Source organism: Podarcis tiliguerta (assembly GCF_965153285.1).
Source record: "Podarcis tiliguerta genome assembly, chromosome: 11".
NCBI lineage: Eukaryota > Metazoa > Chordata > Lepidosauria > Squamata > Lacertidae > Podarcis > Podarcis tiliguerta.
In genome coordinates, this window is record NC_139544.1 from 11,977,471 (window position 1) to 12,000,084 (window position 22,614).

Genomic DNA, 22,614 nt, shown 5'->3' on the forward strand with positions numbered 1-22,614 from the left:
ACTCTACAAAATGAGGATGCGGGAATAATGAGAGGAGAAGTTGGAAGGGGAAGTTCCAGGTTCGATTTCTGGCACTTTCAGTTTAAAAAGGAAGAAGGTATCAGGGGCTGGGAGAGACCCTCTGGGCCTGAGACTCTATTATCTAGCAGTCAAGATAGGCAATACTGAGCTACAGTATATGAACAAATTGCCAGACCTGCTACGAGGCCAGTTTGCATGTTTCTGTGACATACTAAGCCAATGTTGCTTTTCCATTAGACAGAGGTGCCACACAATCCTAATACTTTACTCAAGTTCAATGCAGTTTATGAGAATCAGAAGGTTCCTGCTTCTTCAGGCCAAATGTCCAGCATCATGATCTCACCATGGTCAGTCAAATGCCCATGGGAAGGCCAAAAGTAGAACAGGAGCACAATAACACTTTCCCTGGTTGTGCGGTCCCAGAAACTGGTACTCAAGAAGGCTACTTGCAACCTTCTCCCTGAATTTGTCTAATCCTCTTTTAAAGCCAGCCAAGTTGGTGGACATCACTGTCTCCTATGGGAGCAGATTCCATCATGTCACACTATCTGCTGTGTGAAGAAGCAATTCCACCATGCATAATTTTACACATCCCTATCCGGTCTCCTTTTACTTTACTTTCCTCTAAACTAAAAAGCCTCCGATTGTGGCTACTTTTCTTTATAGAAGAGATGCTCCAAACCCTGATCTTTCCGATTGCTCCCTTTTCGAACCTTTCTCAAGTCTACAATATCCTTTTTGGGGAGGGGTGAGCAGATCACTACACAGTACTCCAGATGTGGTGGCACCATAGAATTTCATAGTGACGTTGTGATACCAGCAGTTTTATTTTCAATTCCTTTTCTGTGCCCCTGAAGGACCAGGTGCGCAGCCTGGGAATCATTTTGGACTCACAGCTGTCCATGAAGGCGCAGGTCAATTCTGTGTCCAGGACAGCTGTTTACCAGCTCCACCTGGTACACAGGCTGAGACCCTACCTGCCCGCGGACTGTCTTGCCAAAGTGGTCTAGTTAGAAACTAGAAACTAATCCAGAATGCGGCTGCCAGACTGGTGACTGGCAGTAGCCACTGGGACCATATAACACCAGTCCTGAAAGACCTACATTGGCTCCCAGTACATTTCTGAGCACAATTCAAAGTGTTGGTGCTGACCTTTAAAGCCCTAAACGACCTCGGCCCAGTAGACCTGAAGGAGCGTCTCCACCCCCATCGTTCAGCCTAGAACAAATGTCCAGCTCCAAGGGCCTTCTGGCAGTTCCCTCACCACGAGAAGTGAGGTTACGGGGAACCAGGCAGAGGGCCTTCTTGGTAGTGGCACCAGTCCTGTGGAACGCCCTCCCATCATATGTCATTTAATGTTTGATGTTTGATGTTTTGTCACCTGATGATGATGATGGGAGCCACCCAGAGTGGCTGGGGAAACCCAGCCAGATGGGGGTATCAATAAGTTGTTGTTGTTGTTCCTAATGGTCCATGCCTTTATCAAGTTAGCCCCTGCGACCTGTTCCTGGTCTCATTCCTGGGTAGTTCAGAGGAGCATATCTGTGAAATTAAGGGCAGATTTGTTTGACCCATATTTTGATCGTGCTGCGTACCAGTTACCATTCCCCCACCCGCTGTCCAAGAGCTTCTCTGAGAGAGCTTCTCTTTTGCCTTGCAAAAACCTGACACTACCTGTCGAATCAGATCCTATCAGATGCAAGGGATTTTGCTTTGCTGCACTTCAGTTCAAGGGCACAAGATTGGACTTTTGCAAGGCACAGCCAGAGAGCAAAATAGAAAGCCCTTGGGCCTGGGGGAATTTGCTGGTACAGGATGTGATCAAAATGCAGCTCAAGCGAAAGTGTGGATGAACCCCAAGATTCTTTGCCCTGCCATGCGTCTTGCCTTGGCCATTTTACCTGTTCACATCTTCTTCATGCAACTATCTACTATCTTCCACAAACTATGAATTTGACAAATTCATGGAGGAAAGGGCTACCGAAAGCTACTAACCACAATGGCTAAGATTTGCATCCACAGATGGAGTCAGCAATGGTTTTGAATCTTCTTCTTTAGAGATCACTCATAGCCAGGTAAGATGATCTTCCATAAACACAGTCCTAACAGTGAGTCCGTGACTGTGGAGGCTAATTCTGGATCCACACGTCCTTCCGCAGTGGGGACATTGGTTTCCGGGTGGGAGTTGATCCTGGATGTTTAACTACAGGTAGATGGGTTATTAACTTGATCCAAAGTGAATGTCTACTTAAGGATTAACAGCAACCAATAGTCTCTAATAATAATAGACTCCATTTTTCCAAGAATGGACATAGAAGAAACCATAACATCCTCTGGCATTTGTAGCCCCAGCAGGATGTGGTAGAACACTGTGTTGCCAATAGAACCTGCTCAAAATAGTTATGTTGCCAACCCTAGGAGAAACTAGATCAACATATGCACAATTCATGATATGCATACACTTAAAGCTACTTTAAAAGGAGCGTCTCCACCGCCATCATTCTGTCCAGACACTGAGGTCCAGCGCCGAGGGCCTTCTGGTGGTTCCCTTGCTGCGAGAAGCCAAGTTACAGGGAACCAGGCAGAGGGCCTTCTCAGTAATGGCACCTGCCCTGTGGAACGCCCTCCCACCAGATGTCAAAGAGAAAAACTACCAGACCTTTAGAAGACATCTGAAGGCAGCCCTGTTTGGGGAAGCTTTTAATGTTTAATAGGTTATTGTATTTTAATGTTCTGTTGGAAGCCACCCAGAGTGGCTGGGGAAACCCAGCCAGGGTATAAAATCATCATCATCATCATCATCATCATCATCATCATTATTATTATTATCTGAAGTTCTTAAAAATTAAATATGCTAGCCTATATGCTAACAACTATCTCTTTCCATTAAAAAAAAAAAAAAGCAATTGAAATCCCCTCTCCTGGTTAGTGCTTGCCAGCTACAACCCCAAAAGGGACTTGGACAAGTGAATTAACCAGCCAGGATTGCTCAGTGGGCAGGGCATGAGACTCTTAATCTGAAGGTCGTGGGTTCAAGCCCGATTTGGGATGAAAGATTCCTGGATTGCAGGGGGCTGGGCTAGATGACTCTCTGGTGCCTACAGTTCTATAATTCCCTGGTTAAGTGTGCATGGGATTGCTGCCTGAGCTGGGAGAGCCTCGCAGGTAGAGACGTTTCCTTTTTTCACCCAGCCCCGCTGACATGCAAGGGGGCTCTCTTCCCAGTCCATGCGCCTCGGGTCCGACAGCCTTCTGGAATTGCCACGGATGGGAAACAAGAGAGTCGAGCGGGAGCGACGGGGGTGAGACAGGCGAGCAGAGGGTGGGCGAGATGCGATCCTGGGAGGCGCGTTGGAGGAGGGGAGGCTGGCCGGAGAAGGAATGTAGACGGAGCGCAGCAGGGAGCAGAAAGGGCCGAGATGGGGTGTGTGAAACAGGACATGGAGCGGGGGCGACCTCGCGAGGGAGGAGCCCGAGGAGGGGGCGGGCGGCGGCAGCAGCAGCAGCTTCAGCATCTCCTCGCAGGCTGCCGGGGAAGTTGGCCGCGCTTGCACGGGACGGCGGGCTCTCCAACAGCGCAGCGCCCGCGGGATCAATTGGATCCACGCTCTGGCCAAGAGCCGGGAAGGGGGAAAGGGGACGATCGGCCGGAAAGAGCGCCGGACTCCGGGTATATAAGGCGCTCCGAACGTCTCAGGATGTGGCGCCCCGGGCAGGGAGCCGCGTCGGAGCGAGGTGAGCGGAGGCGCGCGGGATGGAACGCCGGGAGGCTCCGCGAAGTTTGGGGTGCCGTTTACACGGCAGTGGTCTGTAATCCGAATTAGTGCGAGCCGCTTGGGGATGGAACGCCAGGGGACTCTCGGCTGACGTTTGGGGTGCCGTTTACACGTCAGTGTTCTGTCATTCGAATTAGTGCCAACAGGTTGGGGATCGGGATTTGGGGGGGGGGGAGTCGTGAGTCCTAGGGATCTGGGGGGGGGGGTAATGGTCGGCTCAGCATTGCCCTCCTGCGATGTGACAAGGACTGGCCATCCTTTTCCCGCAGCGTGGTTTGTATTACCATTTTGCCTCAGGAGTCTGTAAAAGTTTGCAGCGCTCCCACCATCGTCAACTGCTGGGAGACTTAACTGGCGGTGGTGGTGCGTTGATGATAGTTATAATAATAAACTACAAAGGGAGAGAAAGCAGGGGCCTCATCTAAAACTTTTCCTCACCTGCTTTCTGCTGCTTCTGCTCAGTTTGTTCATTTGACTCGTAAAAGTTGAGTTGCATGTGCGCGCGCGTGTGTCTCTTTGGCTGCAAAGCTGTTTGTCTTGGAAGACTTCGCCACTGAAAGCAACGGGGATGGTGACTGATGGGTCTCCAAATTACTTGGGATGCTGAAGAATCGCGCTGTTAAAAAGGGTGCGGGAAGAACTGGCTTCCTGCAAGATCTTGCCCGACCAGGTTTTCCCAGAGCTTTTGTATTTTGGGATGCCGAGCTACAGCGAGAAACAAAAGTAGCACCCAGTTTGGTAGAGCATGAGACTCTAAATCTCAGGGTTGTGGATGTGAGCCCCATGTTGGGCAAAGGTTTCCTGCGTCGAAGGGGCGTTGACTAGATGACCGGTGTGGTCCCTTTCAACTCTATGATTCTATGATTATTATTCACTCCTAAAGGGTGTGTGAGTACCACTGGGTGCCTGTGGCCATCCCTAGCTATTCTTGATGGTCTTTTTTTGTACATGTTGCTGGCTCAACATGCATGTGTGTACACAACCCTGGTCTCCATCCTGAGGTTTGGGTTGGCAGAGATCAGTGCCCTCACCATGTGGCTTGGGGATTAGACATGTGGGTGAACTGATCATGCAGCTGGCTTCTGGGGAAACATAGCAGCAAGGAAGAGAGAACATGAGATGAACAGGCTCTCATCGATCATTTACACTGTGGGATCATTTTAACCAGAGCTTTCCAAACTGTGTGTCGTGACACATTAGTGTGTCGGCTGCAGTGTGTAGGTGTGTCGTAAGAACGCTCCCCGTGCTCCTCCCGGGGCTGGAAAGGGGTTAGTTTAACCTCTGGTTTGCTAGTAAAACTGAATTACTGTGTTGCAAAATTATGCATGTCTAAGAAGTGTGTCACCAACATGAAAAGTTTGGAAAGCTCTGATTTAAACTGTGATTAGCTCTGATTCCTGCATCATAGGTGACCCATTGGGTCCCTTCCAACTCTACAATTCTGTGATTCTATCATTCTACAAAAAAGCCACACCCAGTTGTCCACTGTGCACTTTACAGGAAGTGCCCCAAAGCCCGACCCTCTTTTGTACTTCCAGGTTAATGTGCAAAATAGGGGACTTGTGGGTGTTCCCTGTGGGGAGGTATGTAAATTAACCAGGGAAAGGTCAGTTCACGATTATTATTACTTCCGTGTGTTAACAAAATAGTAATAAGAAATGGCTCTGCTAATAAGAGACAGTTGGGATTGAGGAATCTGGACCAGAGGAGAAGAATAAAGCAATTTCTAGAGGTTCAGACTAGCCAAGATTTCCAAAGTAAGAGCTCGTGGTGGAACTGTGGCATCTGAAATTGAGAACACCCATTATGGTCTCTGGGAGTGTAAAGTATGGAAATAAAGGCTGCCCATTACATGTTATGGGATTGTGGTGTTTTAGAGTATGAGACGGTCTCCTTAAATAAGGGGTGTCCTTTCAAATTAGTGTTCTATCTTATTTTAGCTATGCCTCAGGAACTAGAGCTAGATGAAAGGATCTGAGCTCTCTGTTGCCAATGTCCACAAATGTGCCAAACACCACCCCAAAGTACTTAGGCTACAGACATGATGGGCCCTTCTGTTTGTTATGCAGCCTCCTGCATTTTAAATTTCTCTGCAGTTCACATGATTGTTGTAGAGGAAAGGGAGCACTGCACTCAACCATCTCCCTCCCCCAATTTCATTTTGGTAGGGGTTCCCTTTGGCTGGGCCCTAAAACCTGCAAATTATAGTGGTTCACCAAGTCTTGCTAATCACTCAATATTGATTCAAATTACCAGTGCACACAAGAAACATTCACAGTCACAAAACCCAGCTGTGATGTGAAACCTGAATGTATCAAGCTATGTTTCCATGTTCCTAACTACCCACCCATTCATTCTAGTATTATCCCAGTACACAACTTGATTGCTGTGGTTTAACTCTCAAACCTTCTGTGATTTTATGGCTTTCTGGAGAACCTCTGAAAAGTAATGTTGGGTTCTTGGAGATGCAAAAACTTTGAGGGAACGTTCTTTCATATGTGGCGTAAAGAGTACTGGGAAATGATATATAATGAATCGGGGAAAATGTTTAAAAGTACCTTTCCCAAAAAACCAGAGTCCTTTTTGTTGTCAGAGGGAAATTCCCAGGTGTCAAAAAAGACTATTTATGTATGCTACTACTGCGGCCCAAAAATGGAAAACAAGCGAGGTCCCAACCAAAGAAGAATGGCAACTTAAGTTGACAGAATATGCACAACTTGCAGACTTAACATATAGTATAAGAGAACAAGAAGAACATAAGTTTAGAGGAGACTGGAAAATGTTTATTGAATATATGGGAAATAATTGTGTACAGCTGAAAACGCTGGCAGCATTAAGATAAATTCAGCAATGTAAATAGGTTATGATGGGTGTAATAATGGGATAGTGAATGGTATAGTTTCTGTAAAATATGCAGGGATTTATGATATGTAAAATGAACCATGGAAAAAGAAGAAGGGAAGTCATTGATAGCTTAAGGATGTATAAATTAGTGCTTTAAATTGTAAAACAAAAAATTTAATAAAAATTATATATATAAAAAACTAATGTTGGGTTCCCTGAGAATGTTGTGTTCAGTTAGGGGTGGGGAGACTGTGGCCCTCCAGATTGTTGCCTACACCTCCCATCATCCCTGGCCACTGGCCATGCTAGCCATACTGGTTGGGGCTTATGGGGTTGCAGTGTAACATCTGCAGGACCACAGCTTCCTGTGTTATGTTCATAACCCACACATGTTCCTTCTCCATCATGCCTACTCATGGGAACTAATTAAATAAAACAAAGGGGGACTTCAGAGTCACCCAGTACTCGTGAGATCAGAGGTGTAAGCCACCTCCAAGAATACAATGGCTAGCCTCACCCATTAGATGCCAACCAAAGGGTGTTTAAGGAGATAACAGAAATCACTGGGTTAAAGCTGACCAAAAGTCCAGAAGTAGCATTATTACCAATTTACGATGGGGTGGGAGGTTCGCAGGCTATGAAGGACTTGCTCACAAATTTATTGACAGCTGCACAAATTATTATAGCCAGGAAGTGGAAGGGGCAAGCAGAATATAAAATGGAAGAATGGTATAAAGAGGTGTGGGATATAGCTACTAATGATAAATTAACATGTACCATTAAGGTAAGACGGGGAATATGCAGGAGAAATGATTTTGAGGAGATATGGAGGGCGTTTGTAGAATTTGTACTGTTAAAAAGGAAAGGGGTCAAACTATTGCAAGAGGTGTTGTAATTTTGGATAGTTACAATGGCATGGTCTCAGTGGTGGTGCATTTTTATTCTTATTTATTTATAATTATTACTTTGTCGAAAAAGGGACGCGGGTGGCGCTGTGGGTTTAACCACAGAGCCTAGGGCTTGCTGATCAGAAGGTTGGCGGTTTGAATCCCCGCGACAGGGTGAGCTCAGTCCTTGCTCCTACCAACCTAGCAGTTGGAAAGCACAAAGGCAAGTAGATAAATAGGTACCGCTCTGGCGGGAACGTAAACGGCGTTTCCGTGCGCTGCTCTGGTTCAACAGAAGCAGCTTAGTCATGCTGGCCACATGACCCGGAAGCTGTACGCCAGCTCCCTCGGCCAATAAAGCGAGATGAGTGCCGCAACCCCAGAGTTGTCCGGATAAATAAAGAAAAAGATGCCAACCAAATATTGACCAGTAGGTGATCAGTTCTCAACCTGAGAGCAGTGGGAGGGCTATTAAAAGTTGCCATATGTCCTCTTTTTCATGGGTAGAGTCGTCATAGTGATCCATAGTTAAAAGCAGAAGTTGGCAAATGTGTCCTCTTGTTTTGCTCTTCAAAATATGGCAACCTTAGATGTGCATGCCTAGGATTCCTCCATGGGGAAGGATGCTTGGAGAGATGAGGGTTCACATCCCTAGGAAAGGAGCCTTACTTACATACATAAGAGCCAACTCTTAGGGACCAAGTTCCCTTTGCTGCCCCCCTCCAATAAAATATTTGTGGGGGCAGGGACCCCAAAGTTGATGGACATTGCCATTTTAATGGTGGGCAGGCCCGGGCCCAGTTGCTGCAGTGGCACTGGAGAGCCAGAGGTAAGGTGGGCAGTGGCAGGGTGCGGCATGTGGTGTCAGTGGCAGGGGGTGGAGGATGAACACCCACAGCAAAATTTTTGAGGTTCCCTGCAGTTGGTGCCACTGTTTCAAATGGACACCGGTTATGCATTGGCCTGTCAGACTCATCATATGTATCATTGTCTAATGCACAGCTTCCCAAACTTTGCATGTTGGTGACACACTTCTTAGACATGTTGTCAGGCGTCAGAGGATCCCCACACCCCTGGTAGGTTGCATCTTACCAATGCTTTTTTATTCAATATTCGCGGAGTAATGACGTCTCCACCCCCTTCCTATTGCTTCATGCGTCATCACTATGAATGCTGAGGTGTGCCCTCTGCCTTTGAGCTCTTTGCTCTCCTACTTTCAAGGCTTGCCGTGTTCTGGGAGAGGGGGGTCTGGAATGCTTTCTAAAGACACTGAAGAGTTTGGATTTGATATCCCGCTTTATCACTACCCTAAGGAGTCTCAAAGTGGCTAACAATCTCCTTTCCCTTCCTCCCCCACAACAAACACTCTGTGAGGTGAGTGAGGCTGAGAGACTTCAGAGAAGTCTGACTAGCCCAAGGTCACCCAGCAGCTGCATGTGGAGGAGTGGGGAAGCGAACCCAGTTCACCAGATTACGAGCCTACCGCTCTTAACCACTACACCACACTGGCACTGAGTCCATCAGCTGTCTCTCCACTTCTTCTTCTTCTTCTTCTTCTTCTTCTTCTTCTTCTTCTTCTTCTTCTTCTTCTTCTTCTTCTTCTTCTTCCCTGGTGCTTCTTCTTCTTCCTCCTCCTCCTCCCCCTCCCCCCATTATTTCCCAGCTTTCCCCCTCACCTGCCTCTGAGCTGTGACCTCCCTCGAACCCCTGTTGTAATTCTGAACTGTCTCCTTCTTCTCTAGAAGAGTCAGGCTGGGGAGGCGGTCTTCCCCATTCCTCCTCTGCCCAGTCCCTGACACGTGCATAATTTTGCAACACAGTAATTCAGTTTTACCAGCAAACCAGAGGTTAAACTAACCCCTTTGCAGTCCTGGGAGGAGTGTGGGGAGGGCTCGAACGACACACCTACACACTGCAACCGACACACTAATGTGTCATGACACACAGTTTGGAAAGCTCAGACTGTCTCAATTTTGTGGCAGGGATTCAAGTGCATACTGGAACTTTCAGTTTGTGTATTTTAAAGTGGATTAAAGGGCTCTGTTGCCCTAGCGCAAACAACCCTCCCCCCACCCCCACAAAAAAAGCCCCAGACTTTTTGAGGTTTGGAAGGTGATGGAGAAATGCAATGAAAAGTGTAGGGCGAACAAGGAAGCAGGAAGACATGCAAGGAGCCTGCAAGCAATGCACAGTGAATGCAGGATGGATGTCCGTTGTCATATAACCATTCCGCAAACAGATCAGAACGGATGCTCCACAGGAACTGGCTATAATCTAGCATCCATGTACGCTTTATGCAACAAATCAGAATGAATGCTCAATGAGCTGGATGTCTGGAAGGGGCCTGAGTCTTCAATGGAAATGCATTACTTTTATGGGTATTGCAGTGGATTCCTGCCAGCTAGAGGAGTTGCCCTGGCAACAGCAGCAAACCACTTCCTTGCCACAAACTCTGTCTGTTCATTATTTTGGTTTACCACACAGTTCTATCGAGACTCACCAGCAGGTGTCCGACAGCTAACAAATAAGCATACTCTACTGAGACTGCCCAAAATTCAGTTCTGGAGTACCACAGATGGTGCTGTGTGCTGCTGCTGGATCCAAACTACAAGAAAGAAGATTCCACCTAAACATTAGGAAGAACTTCCTGACAGTAAGAGCTGTTCGACAGTGGAATTTGCTGCCAAGGAGTGTGGTGGAGTCTCCTTCTTTGGAGGTCTTTAAGCAGAGGCTTGACAACCATATGTCAGGAGTGCTCTGATGGTGTTTCCTGCTTGGCAGGGGGTTGGACTCGATGGCCCTTGTGGTCTCTTCCAACTCTATGATTCTATGATTCTATGATTCTATGATTCTATGATGTTTGTCCTCTTTCTAACTTCGTTGGAAATACTTAAGACATCGAATGATGTTGTGTTTTGGCCTAACTGGACCATGCCAATTATACTTTTGAAATTATGTGAGGAATTAAAGTCTTCCAAACATCGGTAGCCATTTTATTTTAGCTATGGCTCAGCTTTATTCACCACCAATTCTCTTTCTTCCTCTTGCTAAGGGGCTAGTTCCTGGGACATTTCTTTTCAACATAAGCTCAGGTTTTTCTTTTCAATGTCATTTTTATCATCAGTCTGTTATCTTATGTGCCATGGTAAAAATTCCCAGGCTCCTATAAATCAGATAACTTGAAAGGTAGGGTTGTCGGTATCAGTTCCTGGGATTTTAGATTTATCTCTCGACATAACAAGAGCTAGAAGGCAATTCAAGAAATAAGAATGACTTCAGGCTGTAAGATAAAGGTTTGCCTGCACATTGATCGACTTCTAAGGAGGTCTGGCTAAACAGTTGTGGACCTCAGAACTGCTCTAGATTAATCTACTGAGAGCTTTATGAATATAAGGTATAACTGTCATGCTTTGTTCTGAAAAGACCTTTGGACGTCTAGGTCACTTTGGACATCTAGGTCACTGCAACCATCAGAGAGAGACCTACCATTAGATAAAATGAAGCCATCACCTCTAGGAGCTGATTCTGAGGACACATCTGCTTTATTTGTTTGTTTTTATTTTCATCAAATATGTAAACCACTTGATTGTAAAAACAACAACAACAACACATCTTCAAAACAGCTTACATTTAAAGTACTCTTTTATCACTTTAAACAGTCATGGCTTTCCCCCCAAAGAATCCTGGGACCTGTAGTTTGTAAATGGCACTGAAAGTTGTAAGAGGAGACCCCTGTTCCCCTCACAGAACTACAACTCCCAGAGTTCCCCGGGAAGAGAGATTTATTGCTAAGCCACTCTGAATTGTAGATCTGTGAGGGGAACAGGGGTCTTTAAACAAATCTAAGCACCTTTTTAAAAACTACAATTTGCATCATTCTTTGTGGGGAGCCAATACTGAGTGTCATGAATGGGCAACTAATTGTTGGCTACTTAATTTATTCCCATGTTATTTTTTTTACTACAAGGGACAGTGATTTTTCTGTCTCAGGTGCTAAAGTAGCCTTGGATAATATCTAACTTGACTTTTGGGGACTTTTGTGCAGCCAGGCACACCTTGGGAACTGGCCAGTGATTAGAAAGAAGCCTGAAGAGAATGAAAAGGAAGCCCTTATGACTTACGTTACCTTGGCTAAAACCACAATTGAAATCAGCTGATAACATATGTGAGAGTTATATTCTAAAAGAATGACGGCCTGCAAGACAGAGCTGTTCCACCAGGCCTTTGGCCAGGGCACAGCCTGACCCCCTCTTTTGGAAATCCTCACAGAACTCTAGCCCAATGGTTGCCATTAATCTGATCTGAACTGATTTTATAATGAAATGATTTTAGAACATTGTATTATTTTACTGTTGTTAGCCGCTCTGAGCCCGGCTTCGGCTGGGGAGAGCGGGATATAAATAATTTATTATTATTACTATTATTATTATTATTATTATTATTATTATTATTATTATTATTTCATAGAAGCCAAGACAAATAGTGGTCAGCTTAAAAGATGCATGTTTTTTCTAAGAAACGGCATTTTGTGAGCTACAGTTCTCCAGATTGCATTTGCAGTCACAAAGCTATGCAGAGCGGACACACACAGAGCATAAATTTATAGCTAAAGCCAAGTCCTGTCCTAGACATTGATGCCAGTGATGGGAACTTGACAGATTATGCACAATAACTCACCACTGAAGAACTCTTACATAAAACATATACGATGTTTGCTTTTTCACTTTAGATGTGCTTGCTTTTCTCTGGTCTGAAGATTTCTGCTTACGGCCACCCACACACAAAAAGAGGAAAGCTGAAATAACGTTCCGTGTGTCTTTTATTTGTTTAAGTTTCTGTGTTGCTATGTGGAGTATTATAGCATCGGTGAGATGTGAGACTTGCTCCTGTTGTGTTCAACTGACAAAGAACCAGCTTATCAATGGGACTGTATAATTTAGCATGACTCTGGCAAATGGTCATTCTGCCATGGGACTGCACAGTTAATATTTTGTACATGAGTAACTTTTATTATTTATTACATTTTTTATCTCACTTTTCCTTCCAAGAGCTCTTGGTTTGCATCAGCTGTGTGTGGGGAGGGCAAATAACGGGGTGGATCAAGGTGATTCAGGGATCTTTCCCTCATTCTGAGTCAAAGTGTGATGTTAATAGCCCCCTCCCCAAGTTGGACAAGGGTCCTGCAATGCCTTGTGTCACTGCACTTTGTACCTTACAGCTTTATATTTTCCTACATCTATGTGTTTCTATAGCACAATGAGCTCTGCAAAATATTGCCTGATTTACAGTGGTACCTCGGGTTAAGTACTTAATTCCAGAGGTCCGTTCTTAACCTGAAACTGTTCTTAACCTGAAGCACCACTTTAGCTAATGGGGCCTCCTGCTGCCGCCACACCACTGGAGCACAATTTCTGTTCTCATCCTGAAGCAAAGTTCTTAACCCGAGGTAATATTTCTGGGTTAGCGGAGTCTGTAACCTGAAGTGTATGTAACCCGAGGTACCACTGTATTTGTTTGTTTGTTAAAGTACTGTGGTGGAGGCTTCTGTTAAACATTAAAAGCTTCATTTAAGTTTTTTTTAAAAAAATCCTGCTTTAAGAAAACCAAAAAATCCAGAGTTCTTCAGAACTCCAGAAGCATTACTGTGCCTAGCATCCTCTCATAAGGCTTATTAGAAGTCTGTCAGAGGACAGGCATGAAAACCAGAAAGAAAGGCTGCAATTTTTAAAAAAACAGACAAGCAAGATTTGTTGTTGTTGTTTAGTCATTTAGTCGTGTCCGACTCTTCGTGACTCCATGGACCAGAGCACGCCAGGCACTCCTGTCTTCAAGCAAGATTATGTGCCACCAAACCTTGTTCTTGTTCCTGTTGACATCCATCTGCCTACTTCTCCATTATTTTAAGATAAGGAAGAGCAAGGTTACATACACACCATAAATTTTAAAACACTATGATATAACTTTAAACAAACATGGCTTCTCCCAAACTGCTCTGGGAACTGGAATTTGTTAAGTTGAGAACCCACAAGCTAGTTAGAATTTCAAGGATTCTTGGCGGGAAGCCATGATTGTTAAAATGGTATAGGTAAAGGTAAAGGGACCCCTGACCAGTCGTGACTGACTCTGGGGTTGCGGCGCTCATCTCGCTTTATTGGCCAAGGGAGCCGGCGTACAGCTTCTGGGTCATGTGGCCAGCATGAATAAGCCACTTATGGCGAACCAGAGCAGCACACGGAAACGTCGTTTACCTTCCCGCCAGAGCGGTACCTATTTATCTACTTGCACTTTGACATGCTTTCAAACTGCTAGGTTGGCAGGAGCTGGGACCAAGCAATGGGAGCTCACCCCGTCGCAGGGATTCGAACCGCCAACCTTCTGATTGGCAAGTCCTCGGCTCTGTGGTTTACCCCACAGCGCCACCCGCGTTATAGGAGTGCTTCAAATGTACATTGTGGGTGTGATCAAGAGACAATCCCTTGCTCTCCCCCCCCCCCCGCCCCAGGGATTTTCCTTCTTCCACATAAAAGCCCTTGGACCTATTTGTCTACAATTTGTCAATCTCCGGAGGAGCACCTGTGTCTTAAAATTTCACCCACTTTGGCCAAATAAGGAAAATGACTTCATAGGGTGGCTGTGGAGATAAAATGAGGACTGGAGAAATTATGTGTATGAGAGATGTCCACAGATCTCAAGATTCAACCTGTATCCATACATAAGTAGGTTAGGCTGAGAGACACAGTCTCACAGTCATCCAGTGAGCTTTAGAGATCTCCCTCATCTGACCCCAACCTGCTGTTCACTACATCACACTAAACCTCCGTTGCTAATTCATTCTTCAGCCCCTGCATCATTTTTTTTTGACAGAACAACAAGGTGGCAAACATTTTGCTCAGCAAAATAATAGACCAGCTGACGGAAGCATTATTTTTGGTGGTATATGTAGCAATTCTAATATTACTGTGACTTTAAAAAAGAATCCTCTACATCTAATATTTCTGCGTTGTTTTCCCAATGGATGTTGATTCTTTCCTTTTCAATGGTGAAAAGGTGTTATCAATGATCACATAGCATTCCCTTGTTGCAGGACTCCAACTCCCATCAGCCCCTGCCAGCATGGCCAGTGGTCAGGAATTATGGGAGCTGTAGCCCAGTAACATATGGAGGGCCACAGGTTCCCCACTCTGGTTTCAAGGCTAAATATGCAAAGCTGGTCAGTGTGAGATCAGTACCCACTGAATTGAAGCCATGAGAACGGATGCTAATTCCATGGACAAAAATGCCTGTGATTTGCCCTGCCTGTCCGGTTGCCAGTCTTTAAACATTACAGGAATGCCATGAGAAATATGCCTTCCTTTTGGGTTCCAGGAAAGTTTAAAGGGCACCTTAATGTGACAAACAGAGTTTGGAAGAATGAGAAGTTTGGTTCTTGATAGCTTGGCCACAAGGGGACAGATTTAACTTCTATATAAGTAAGTGGCTTTCTTCCCCACCCCCACCCCCTGTAAGGAAAGGACAGTGTTCTGTTGTGGGGGCAGCTACAGTTGAAATAAAACATGCCTCTGGCACTGTTACTATGGCCAGAAATTCCATGGAAGAGGAAGGAGTGCTGTACTCCCATCTCTGAAGCCAACTTCAAGGTTGCAGCAATACCAAGGATGAGCAATACAGTGGTACCTCGGGTTAAGTACTTAATTCATTCTGAAGGTCCTTTCTTAACCTGAAACTGTTCTTAACCTGAGGTACCACTTTAGCTAATGGGGCCTCCCGCTGCCGCACAATTTCTGTTCTCATTCTGAAGCAAAGTTCTTAACCCAAGGTACTATTTCTGGGTTTGCGGAGTCTGTAACCTGAAGCGTATGTAAGCCGAGGTACCACTGTACATTTCCGAAGCATACCTTACCCCAGACAGAATACCAAATTCAGTGCAAGAGGTGGGAAGGATGAACGGACACAATGCACGCCACTAACTCTTTCCCTGCTCCCATTCTGAATGCAGCTTCCGAATTGGAATAGGCAAGCATTCCTTACATACCCTTCATGGCCCAGAGAGGGAACAGACTGAATGGATGGATTTGAGAGATAGTTCATAAAGATATTTATAGGCAATGCTGGTTTGAATTTATATGGTTTTTATATGGTTGGGAGCTGCCCAGAGTGGCTGGGGAAACCCAGCTGGATGGGCAGGGTATACATAATAAATTATTATTATTATTATTATTATTATTATTATTATTATTATCATTATTATCATTATTATCACAGACACACCAAGTGATTATAAAATGTTCAAAAGAAGGTTTCCTTTAGATGTTATAACATATTATTGAATACAAATCTTTCACTTGCAATTTAACCACTTTGGTCCCATTTTTTCCTCTAGGGAGAAAGGACAGGGCTTTTGTAAAAGGCAGAGGAAATCATTCCGCATTGCATTCATTTGCTTAGGTTTTACAAAAGAAGATTGAGTTTCAATCCAATTGTGCATTTTGGAAAATAGCCCTCCCTGTTGTTGTTTTATTGCTGCAGGATTGTACCCAAAAAAGTTGTTCCCATTAGTGCAATGTCTTCTGCCGGTGGAACAAGACTTCCTCTACTTCTCTGTCTCTGAGGGACCATCCCCACTCCCTGATCTGTTCTGGAGGTTAGGGGAAACTCCAGAACAGATTTTTTTTTTGGGGGGGGGTGCCAGGAGGAGAGGAGAGGAAGTCCCACTGTACAGGCAGAAGTCCTTGCACTAATGAGATGACTTCATTGGATACAACCCATGACTTTTCTTGCACCATTTTCTTTTGGACTGTTGACATTTTATCGTTTGCTAACCCGCAGCCTTGGCAATTTTTTGAAAACAGAGGCGGCGTACAAATAATATAAATAAATAGGCATCCTCCCTCATTTTGTTTAAATGTGATTTTGAAGAGATTTGGAAAGTGAAGTTATTGGTGTATTTAATGTAAGACTTTGTTGTTGCTTGTGATGAAGCTAGGGACAAAAGCTGTGAGGCTGCCACCAGAATAGGAGCCCATTCTCTTCCATAGAGACATTTGTCCAGATCATCATACTGTGTGTGTCACTCCTTTCCTGTTGCACATAATTTGCAGGTGACAATGGTTTGAAAATATGGGGGATCAACTCAGTGGTCTTACTTGTTATTAAATTTGGAGAGGGGAGATAGAGAAAAACTTGGCAGAAGATGGTAGTCCCAAGCATCTGGGAGCTTCTAGATCTGCTCTGCCGATCTCATTAGCTAAACATCTGCAAGAGCCCACATATCTGTTCTCTATTGCATTTTGTCAGAAAGTATGAGCTTGCTGTTTTTAATATGAAGTCAGGTGATTTAATATGTTGTCATTTGTTGCTGTTTTAAAGGTTTTGGTGGAAGCACGGCAGGCTGCTGACATGCAACCAGTACGGAAGGTAACCTTTTCGAAGACGTCTTCTAAGAGGTGTGATGCGGGCTCCCCCTTGTGGGAATTAATTGGATCAAAACTTCCCTGATTTGAAAAGCGGATCAGTCCGAAGCTGAGCCATGGATATGGTGAGCACGCAACCGTCTGTCCAAGAATTTGAAGGGATGGACCCTCTGATCCGCCGCCATTACAACTTCACGGGGAAGCTCATCCGAGGAAAAGAAAAAAGCCTGACGACCATTATCCTTCTAATCGTCTGCAGCTTCATCATCCTGGAGAACCTGATGGTGCTGATCGCCATCTGGAAAAACAACAAGTTTCACAACCGCATGTATTTTTTCATTGGCAACCTGGCCCTCTGTGATCTGCTGGCTGGGATAGTTTACAAAGTAAACATCTTGATGTCAGGAAACAAGACCCTGTCCTTGTCTGCCCAGATTTGGTTTATTCGAGAAGGCAGCATGTTTGTCGCTCTGGGAGCTTCCACATTCAGCTTATTAGCAATCGCCATCGAGAGGCACTTGACAATGATCAAAATGAGGCCATACGATGCCAATAAGAAGTACAGGGTCTTTTTGCTCATCGGAACGTGCTGGCTTATCTCTGTTTCCCTGGGCGCCTTGCCAATCCTTGGCTGGAATTGTGTTGCGGACTTAGCTGACTGTTCCACCATTTTGCCGCTCTATTCCAAAAGGTACGTGGCCTTCTGCATCACCATCTTTATAGCAATCTTGGTGGCCATTGTCCTCCTCTACGCCCGGATCTACATCTTGGTAAAGTCCAGCAGCCGCAACGTCACCAACCACAACAACTCGGAGAGGTCCATGGCGTTGCTTCGGACAGTTGTGATTGTGGTCGGGGTCTTCATCGCTTGCTGGTCGCCGCTGTTTATCTTGTTGCTGGTCGATGTGGCCTGCAAAGTGAAAGAATGCCCCATTTTGTACGAGGTGCACGGGTTCATTGCCTTGGCGGTCCTCAATTCAGCCATGAACCCCGTCATCTACACCCTGGCAAGCAAAGAAATGCGCCGGGCTTTCTTCCGCCTCGTCTGTGGCTGCTTGGTGAAGACCAGCGCCACCACGTCGCTGCCGATCCAGCCCACCCCAGATCAGAGTCGCAGCAAGTCCAGCAGCAGCAATGCACAGAAACCGAAGGACGAGCACCCACAGACTAACAGCTTGCCAGGTTTAGCGGGAAAGAACGAATCGTCATTTCACAATGGGAATTGCTGCAAATGAAGTCTGTCAACTCTGCAGGCTAAGGATTCTTTAACTGGCTTTTTTAAAGAGCCGAATGGAAGGAAGCCTTTTGGTGGGGTTTCATGCACTTAAATCACAGGGGGAAACACTCATCAACGGCATAATATCAAGTGCCTTTTTTTAGCCCAGGCAGTTTTGAACTCGGTTTTAGTTGTGTGAGGGATGGACTCAGGAAGGCACTTCACTGCCTCCCGAAATTCTGTCAGTATCAAGAAAAATGGCATATTTGACATGATACAAAATTTATACGCATTGGGGAATCAATGCAGAAACCATGGTGGGTTATTTAAAACCAATAAATGAAACCCAGTCTGCACCTCCCAATAATATGCAAGTCTAAGAAAGCTGGAGGTGTTGTGTAAGTTTTTTATTGCCATCTGTTACGTGCCTTTTGGGCCCGGCTGCTGCCTCACTTCCTTTGTCCCTTCCTTCAAGCAGCCTACCTTCTTGACCTCTATGCAGAACACAATGCCTGTGATCTGTGGGAGACTTCGTTCCCACCCAAACCCATCTTTCGCTTTCTCCACCCAAGTGGGACGGTTTGGCAACATTATACAACTGACCTCCTCCCCAGGAGTTAACAGTATTTATAGATTTTCTTTGATATCACTGTTGCTCAGGCAGTAGTGCTGGGGAACGGGGGGAAATCACATGGGAAAATGGCAGCCAATGCTAGCCTATTATGTGTATATAGAAATGTGTGTGTGTATCAGTCGATTCACAGGAAACATTTCCATTCACCAAGCAGTGCACACCCTCTGCAGGAATGTGTATCCCCTATATGCTGACATTTCAAGTTACGAGAGAGATTGTTTACCTCCGCAGTGCTGCATTATTTTCCAACTTTTGCTTCTGTTGTTATGTTAATGGATTCACACTACAAGTATTATTTGACGTGGCATCCCAAGAATTAAATGCTTAGGACCGATCGCTGTGCCACAAGGCATAAACTACCATATTATGAAGGCAAGGAACTCACACTGACATGAACATACAGATGGATACCCCAGAACAAATATTTAGGGTTGAGCTGCAAGCCTAATTATCTCTTTATTTATGCCAGTTATTTGGCAAAAGTTTACATTATCTGATGTTGTCACCATGATTTCCTGTGTAATATGCCAGATCTTACAAGTACTGTGGGCAGGTATGTTCCAATAGTGGTGTTTTGTTTTGTTTTTTGTTTCTTTAAACTTCACCAACAAAATTTTGGAGGAGAGAAGTTGGATGCTACACGAACCCAGTATTCTGTCTTGCAATTATCAATGCAAACATCCTGCGAGAATAGCTAAATGTGAAGGCTGGGACCAGAAGGCATTTTGGTTTTGTTCTAGGACTTTAAGAAAAACGTAATATTGGCTCATTCTCCTTGAATTTCTTCTTTATTTAATGTAGTTTAGTGCCCAACTGAAATATGAGTCTTGGCATTTTATGCATAGCATGTATATAGATGTATATTTAATCAATGCATATATGTTTTTTTGCTCTTTGAAAGATATTTTTTTTAAAAATTGAAGGCCCAGCCTGTGTTATGGAAAGCCCAAACACAGAAGATTAGAAAGATCTAATGGAAGTGGCATGGTCTTCTCAATGTTATTTCATACAAAACTACACATTTCCAGAAAACTATCCCAACAGAGCTTTACAAAAATCGCAAATTGCAGTTTAATGTTCCTTGACAACTATCCCTAGCTCAAACTTGAGTCAATTGCATGGCTGGTGGATGTTTTTTCTTCATCTAACTCTAGAATTAATATTCTGTCATCTGGACTCCCTGCCCACCAATATATTTTTCCCCTGATGGCTTATGTTGGAAGAAAGCAAGCAGAGAATAAATGGGATTCACCATGCATTTAAGGTGGACTAATGGGTGAAATTGGGGGATACATGTACCACAGGAAATAAAGTTAGCATAAGTGGAAGAAACAGTCAAAAGTGGTCCATGAGAACGTCATACATGGTCCCAGGTACTCTGAGATTTCCAGCCAGCTTCTTCTTCCTTCACAGGACTAATTTTCAACGGAACCATCCCCCTCAGCATCTGAAAAATTCATAAATCTCTTTTGACATCACAGCAGTTCAGCCAGGGGCTGGGAATTGCTGATAGGGGACAGTCACTTTATATATGCCTACTGAATGGGATTTTATTCTAGATTTTAAAATATGCATAGAGGCATGATTTGTAAAACATTCTACTATCATTATTTGAGGGGATTTTTTTAAATTTAAGAATGACAAGCTGTGAAAATTCTGTTTACAAGAGGCATTTAAAAGGGGGAGGGCATGCTATTTCGACCAGGGGTAGCCAATGGGGATACCCTCCTAAAATTTTGGGATACAGCTCACATCAGTCCCAGCCAGCATGACCAGAGATCATAGCTGTAGTACAAAGCACGTGAAAGGTACCACATTGGCAAAGCCAAGAATTAAACATAAAATTATGATAGACATAAAAGAAAGAGAAGGCTTTGCCCTGCCAGATTTGCAAATGTATTATGAGGCAGCCTGCTTGCACTGGTTAAAAGAATGGATTACACTGGATAATGCAGACATCCTGGACTTAGAAGGCCATGATTTAAAATTCAGCTGACATGCATGTCTTTGGTATGGGAAGGCAGAAATCCATAAAAGTTTTATGAACCATATTCTAAGGAAGAATTTGTATAGAGTTTGGGGAAAATATAAAAAATCTGCTGGAAAGGAAAACACCTTTATGGCTATCTCCTACTGAGGCTATTACAATCAAGAAAGTTAATATGGATAGACAATGGTCGGTTTTTACAGGGAATTGCTGCATTTCACAGAGGGGGAACTTAAACTGAAATCAATGGAAAGTGTAAGAAGCCATGTTACAGACTGGCTACAATATCATCAGTTACATGAAATGTTTGAAATAGATAGGGAAAATGGTTTTTCAGACCAAAGTTCACAATTTGAAAAAGAACTTATACAAAACAAAGAAAAACTTTGATGTAAAATGCATAATTTGTTATTAGATTGGGAAACAAAAGACGAGCTTGTGAAAGGCACCACATTGGCTATTCCTGTTTTCCTACAGCAGCTTCATTGAAAACCTGTGTCTAAGGGCAAAAATCCTAAGCACATTTAAGCGGAAATAATAGATGGGAATGACTTGCACAGAATGCCACCAAATCCTTTTGTCTCTCTGATAATGTAATGCCCATAGCAGAAACACTCCTAGTTGGTATGAATATTTGTTATTTCAAGTGTAAAGTCTTGTAAACATGTATATTAACTTTTCGATCTCTGTGCAAAATACAAAAAGAATATGCTGAAACTGTGAATGCCAAACAGTATAAAGTAACATATCAAATAATAAAAACTGCTGAAAGCAGTGAAGAGACATTGTCTTGAGATGATCCTGGTTAAACAGCAAGGCTACGGACAAGGATGCTTAACCTGTAAATACAAATCAAGTCACAGATATATCCCCAGGTGCTCTGAAGAGTTTCCTAAAGTTTTTTATATATTAAATGTATTGTGTTGTATTGTATGGCATAATAATAAAGTAAAAGAAGAGGTTCCTCGTTGAAGCATGCGGAATAACAGAATCACAAACCAGTGAATTTTAACTTAGTGATTAAAGGCGTATATCAGGTACAGCAGGAAAATGCAAAATAATACAGAGGTATGTCTTGATGAAATAAGCAACCAAAATTTTGTTGTTCTCTACTCTCTTATTGTGTGGCATGCCGCTTTAAATTTAAGAGTGATTTAAGAGTGATTTAAAATTTAAGAGCCTCTTATTGTGTGGCATGCCACTTTAAATTTAAGTGTTCTTGAACACTTAACATGAGTTTGACCAAACTGCGGGAGGCAGTGGAAGACAGGAGTGCCTGGCGTGCTCTGGTCCATGGGGTCATGAAGAGTCGGACATGACTAAACAACTAAACAACAACAAATTCTTAAAGCTGCTATTTTGCTACCAACTCAGTTCAAGGTTTTCAGGACTGGACATCTGCCTCCCCTTCTTTCTGAAAAAAAGAGGTGCAAAGAGTTTCTGTGGCAAAGTATGGCACTGGCTGATGTAGTTGCCTTTTCCACCATCGATGGAGGCATGCTTGCACCATTTTGTGATCCTGTCTCTCTTTCTGGTGCGGCAGCCATTTTGTGTTATGCCTCGCCTCACTGAAGCCATCTTGAATCTACTGCTCAAGGGCCCTTTCTCAAAATTCCAGATGTGCTCACTGCCCCCCAAAGTCTGGCAATCCCTAACTTTAGCCCCTACATAGGAGAGAAATGCCTCTGAGAAAATATGCAACCCAATAAATTTTCCTTGGAGTCTCTGATCATTGTATTTAAAGTTTGGAAGGCATTCCCTCCCACCTCCTGTCTCAAGCTTATACAGTGGTACCTCTAGTTACGAACTTAATTCGTTCCGGAGGTCCGTTCTTAACCT

General features: G+C 44.2%; 1 protein-coding gene across 4 annotated transcripts in view; it reads left to right on the plus strand.

Moving 5' to 3' along the window:
• Positions 1-21,737, plus strand: part of S1PR3 (sphingosine-1-phosphate receptor 3) — a 79,589-nt gene extending 57,852 nt beyond the window's left edge. The window contains exons 1-2 of one of the 4 annotated variants that reach the window (XM_083404254.1): positions 3,432-3,756; positions 16,895-21,737. In XM_083404254.1, the coding sequence (XP_083260380.1) occupies positions 17,055-18,173 (1,119 nt within the window). In that variant the 5' untranslated portion in view covers positions 3,432-3,756; positions 16,895-17,054 and the 3' untranslated portion in view covers positions 18,174-21,737. The other 3 variants (XM_083404256.1, XM_083404257.1, XM_083404255.1) reach the window with 3 other exon arrangements.
• The last annotated feature ends 877 nt before the right edge of the window (positions 21,738-22,614 follow it).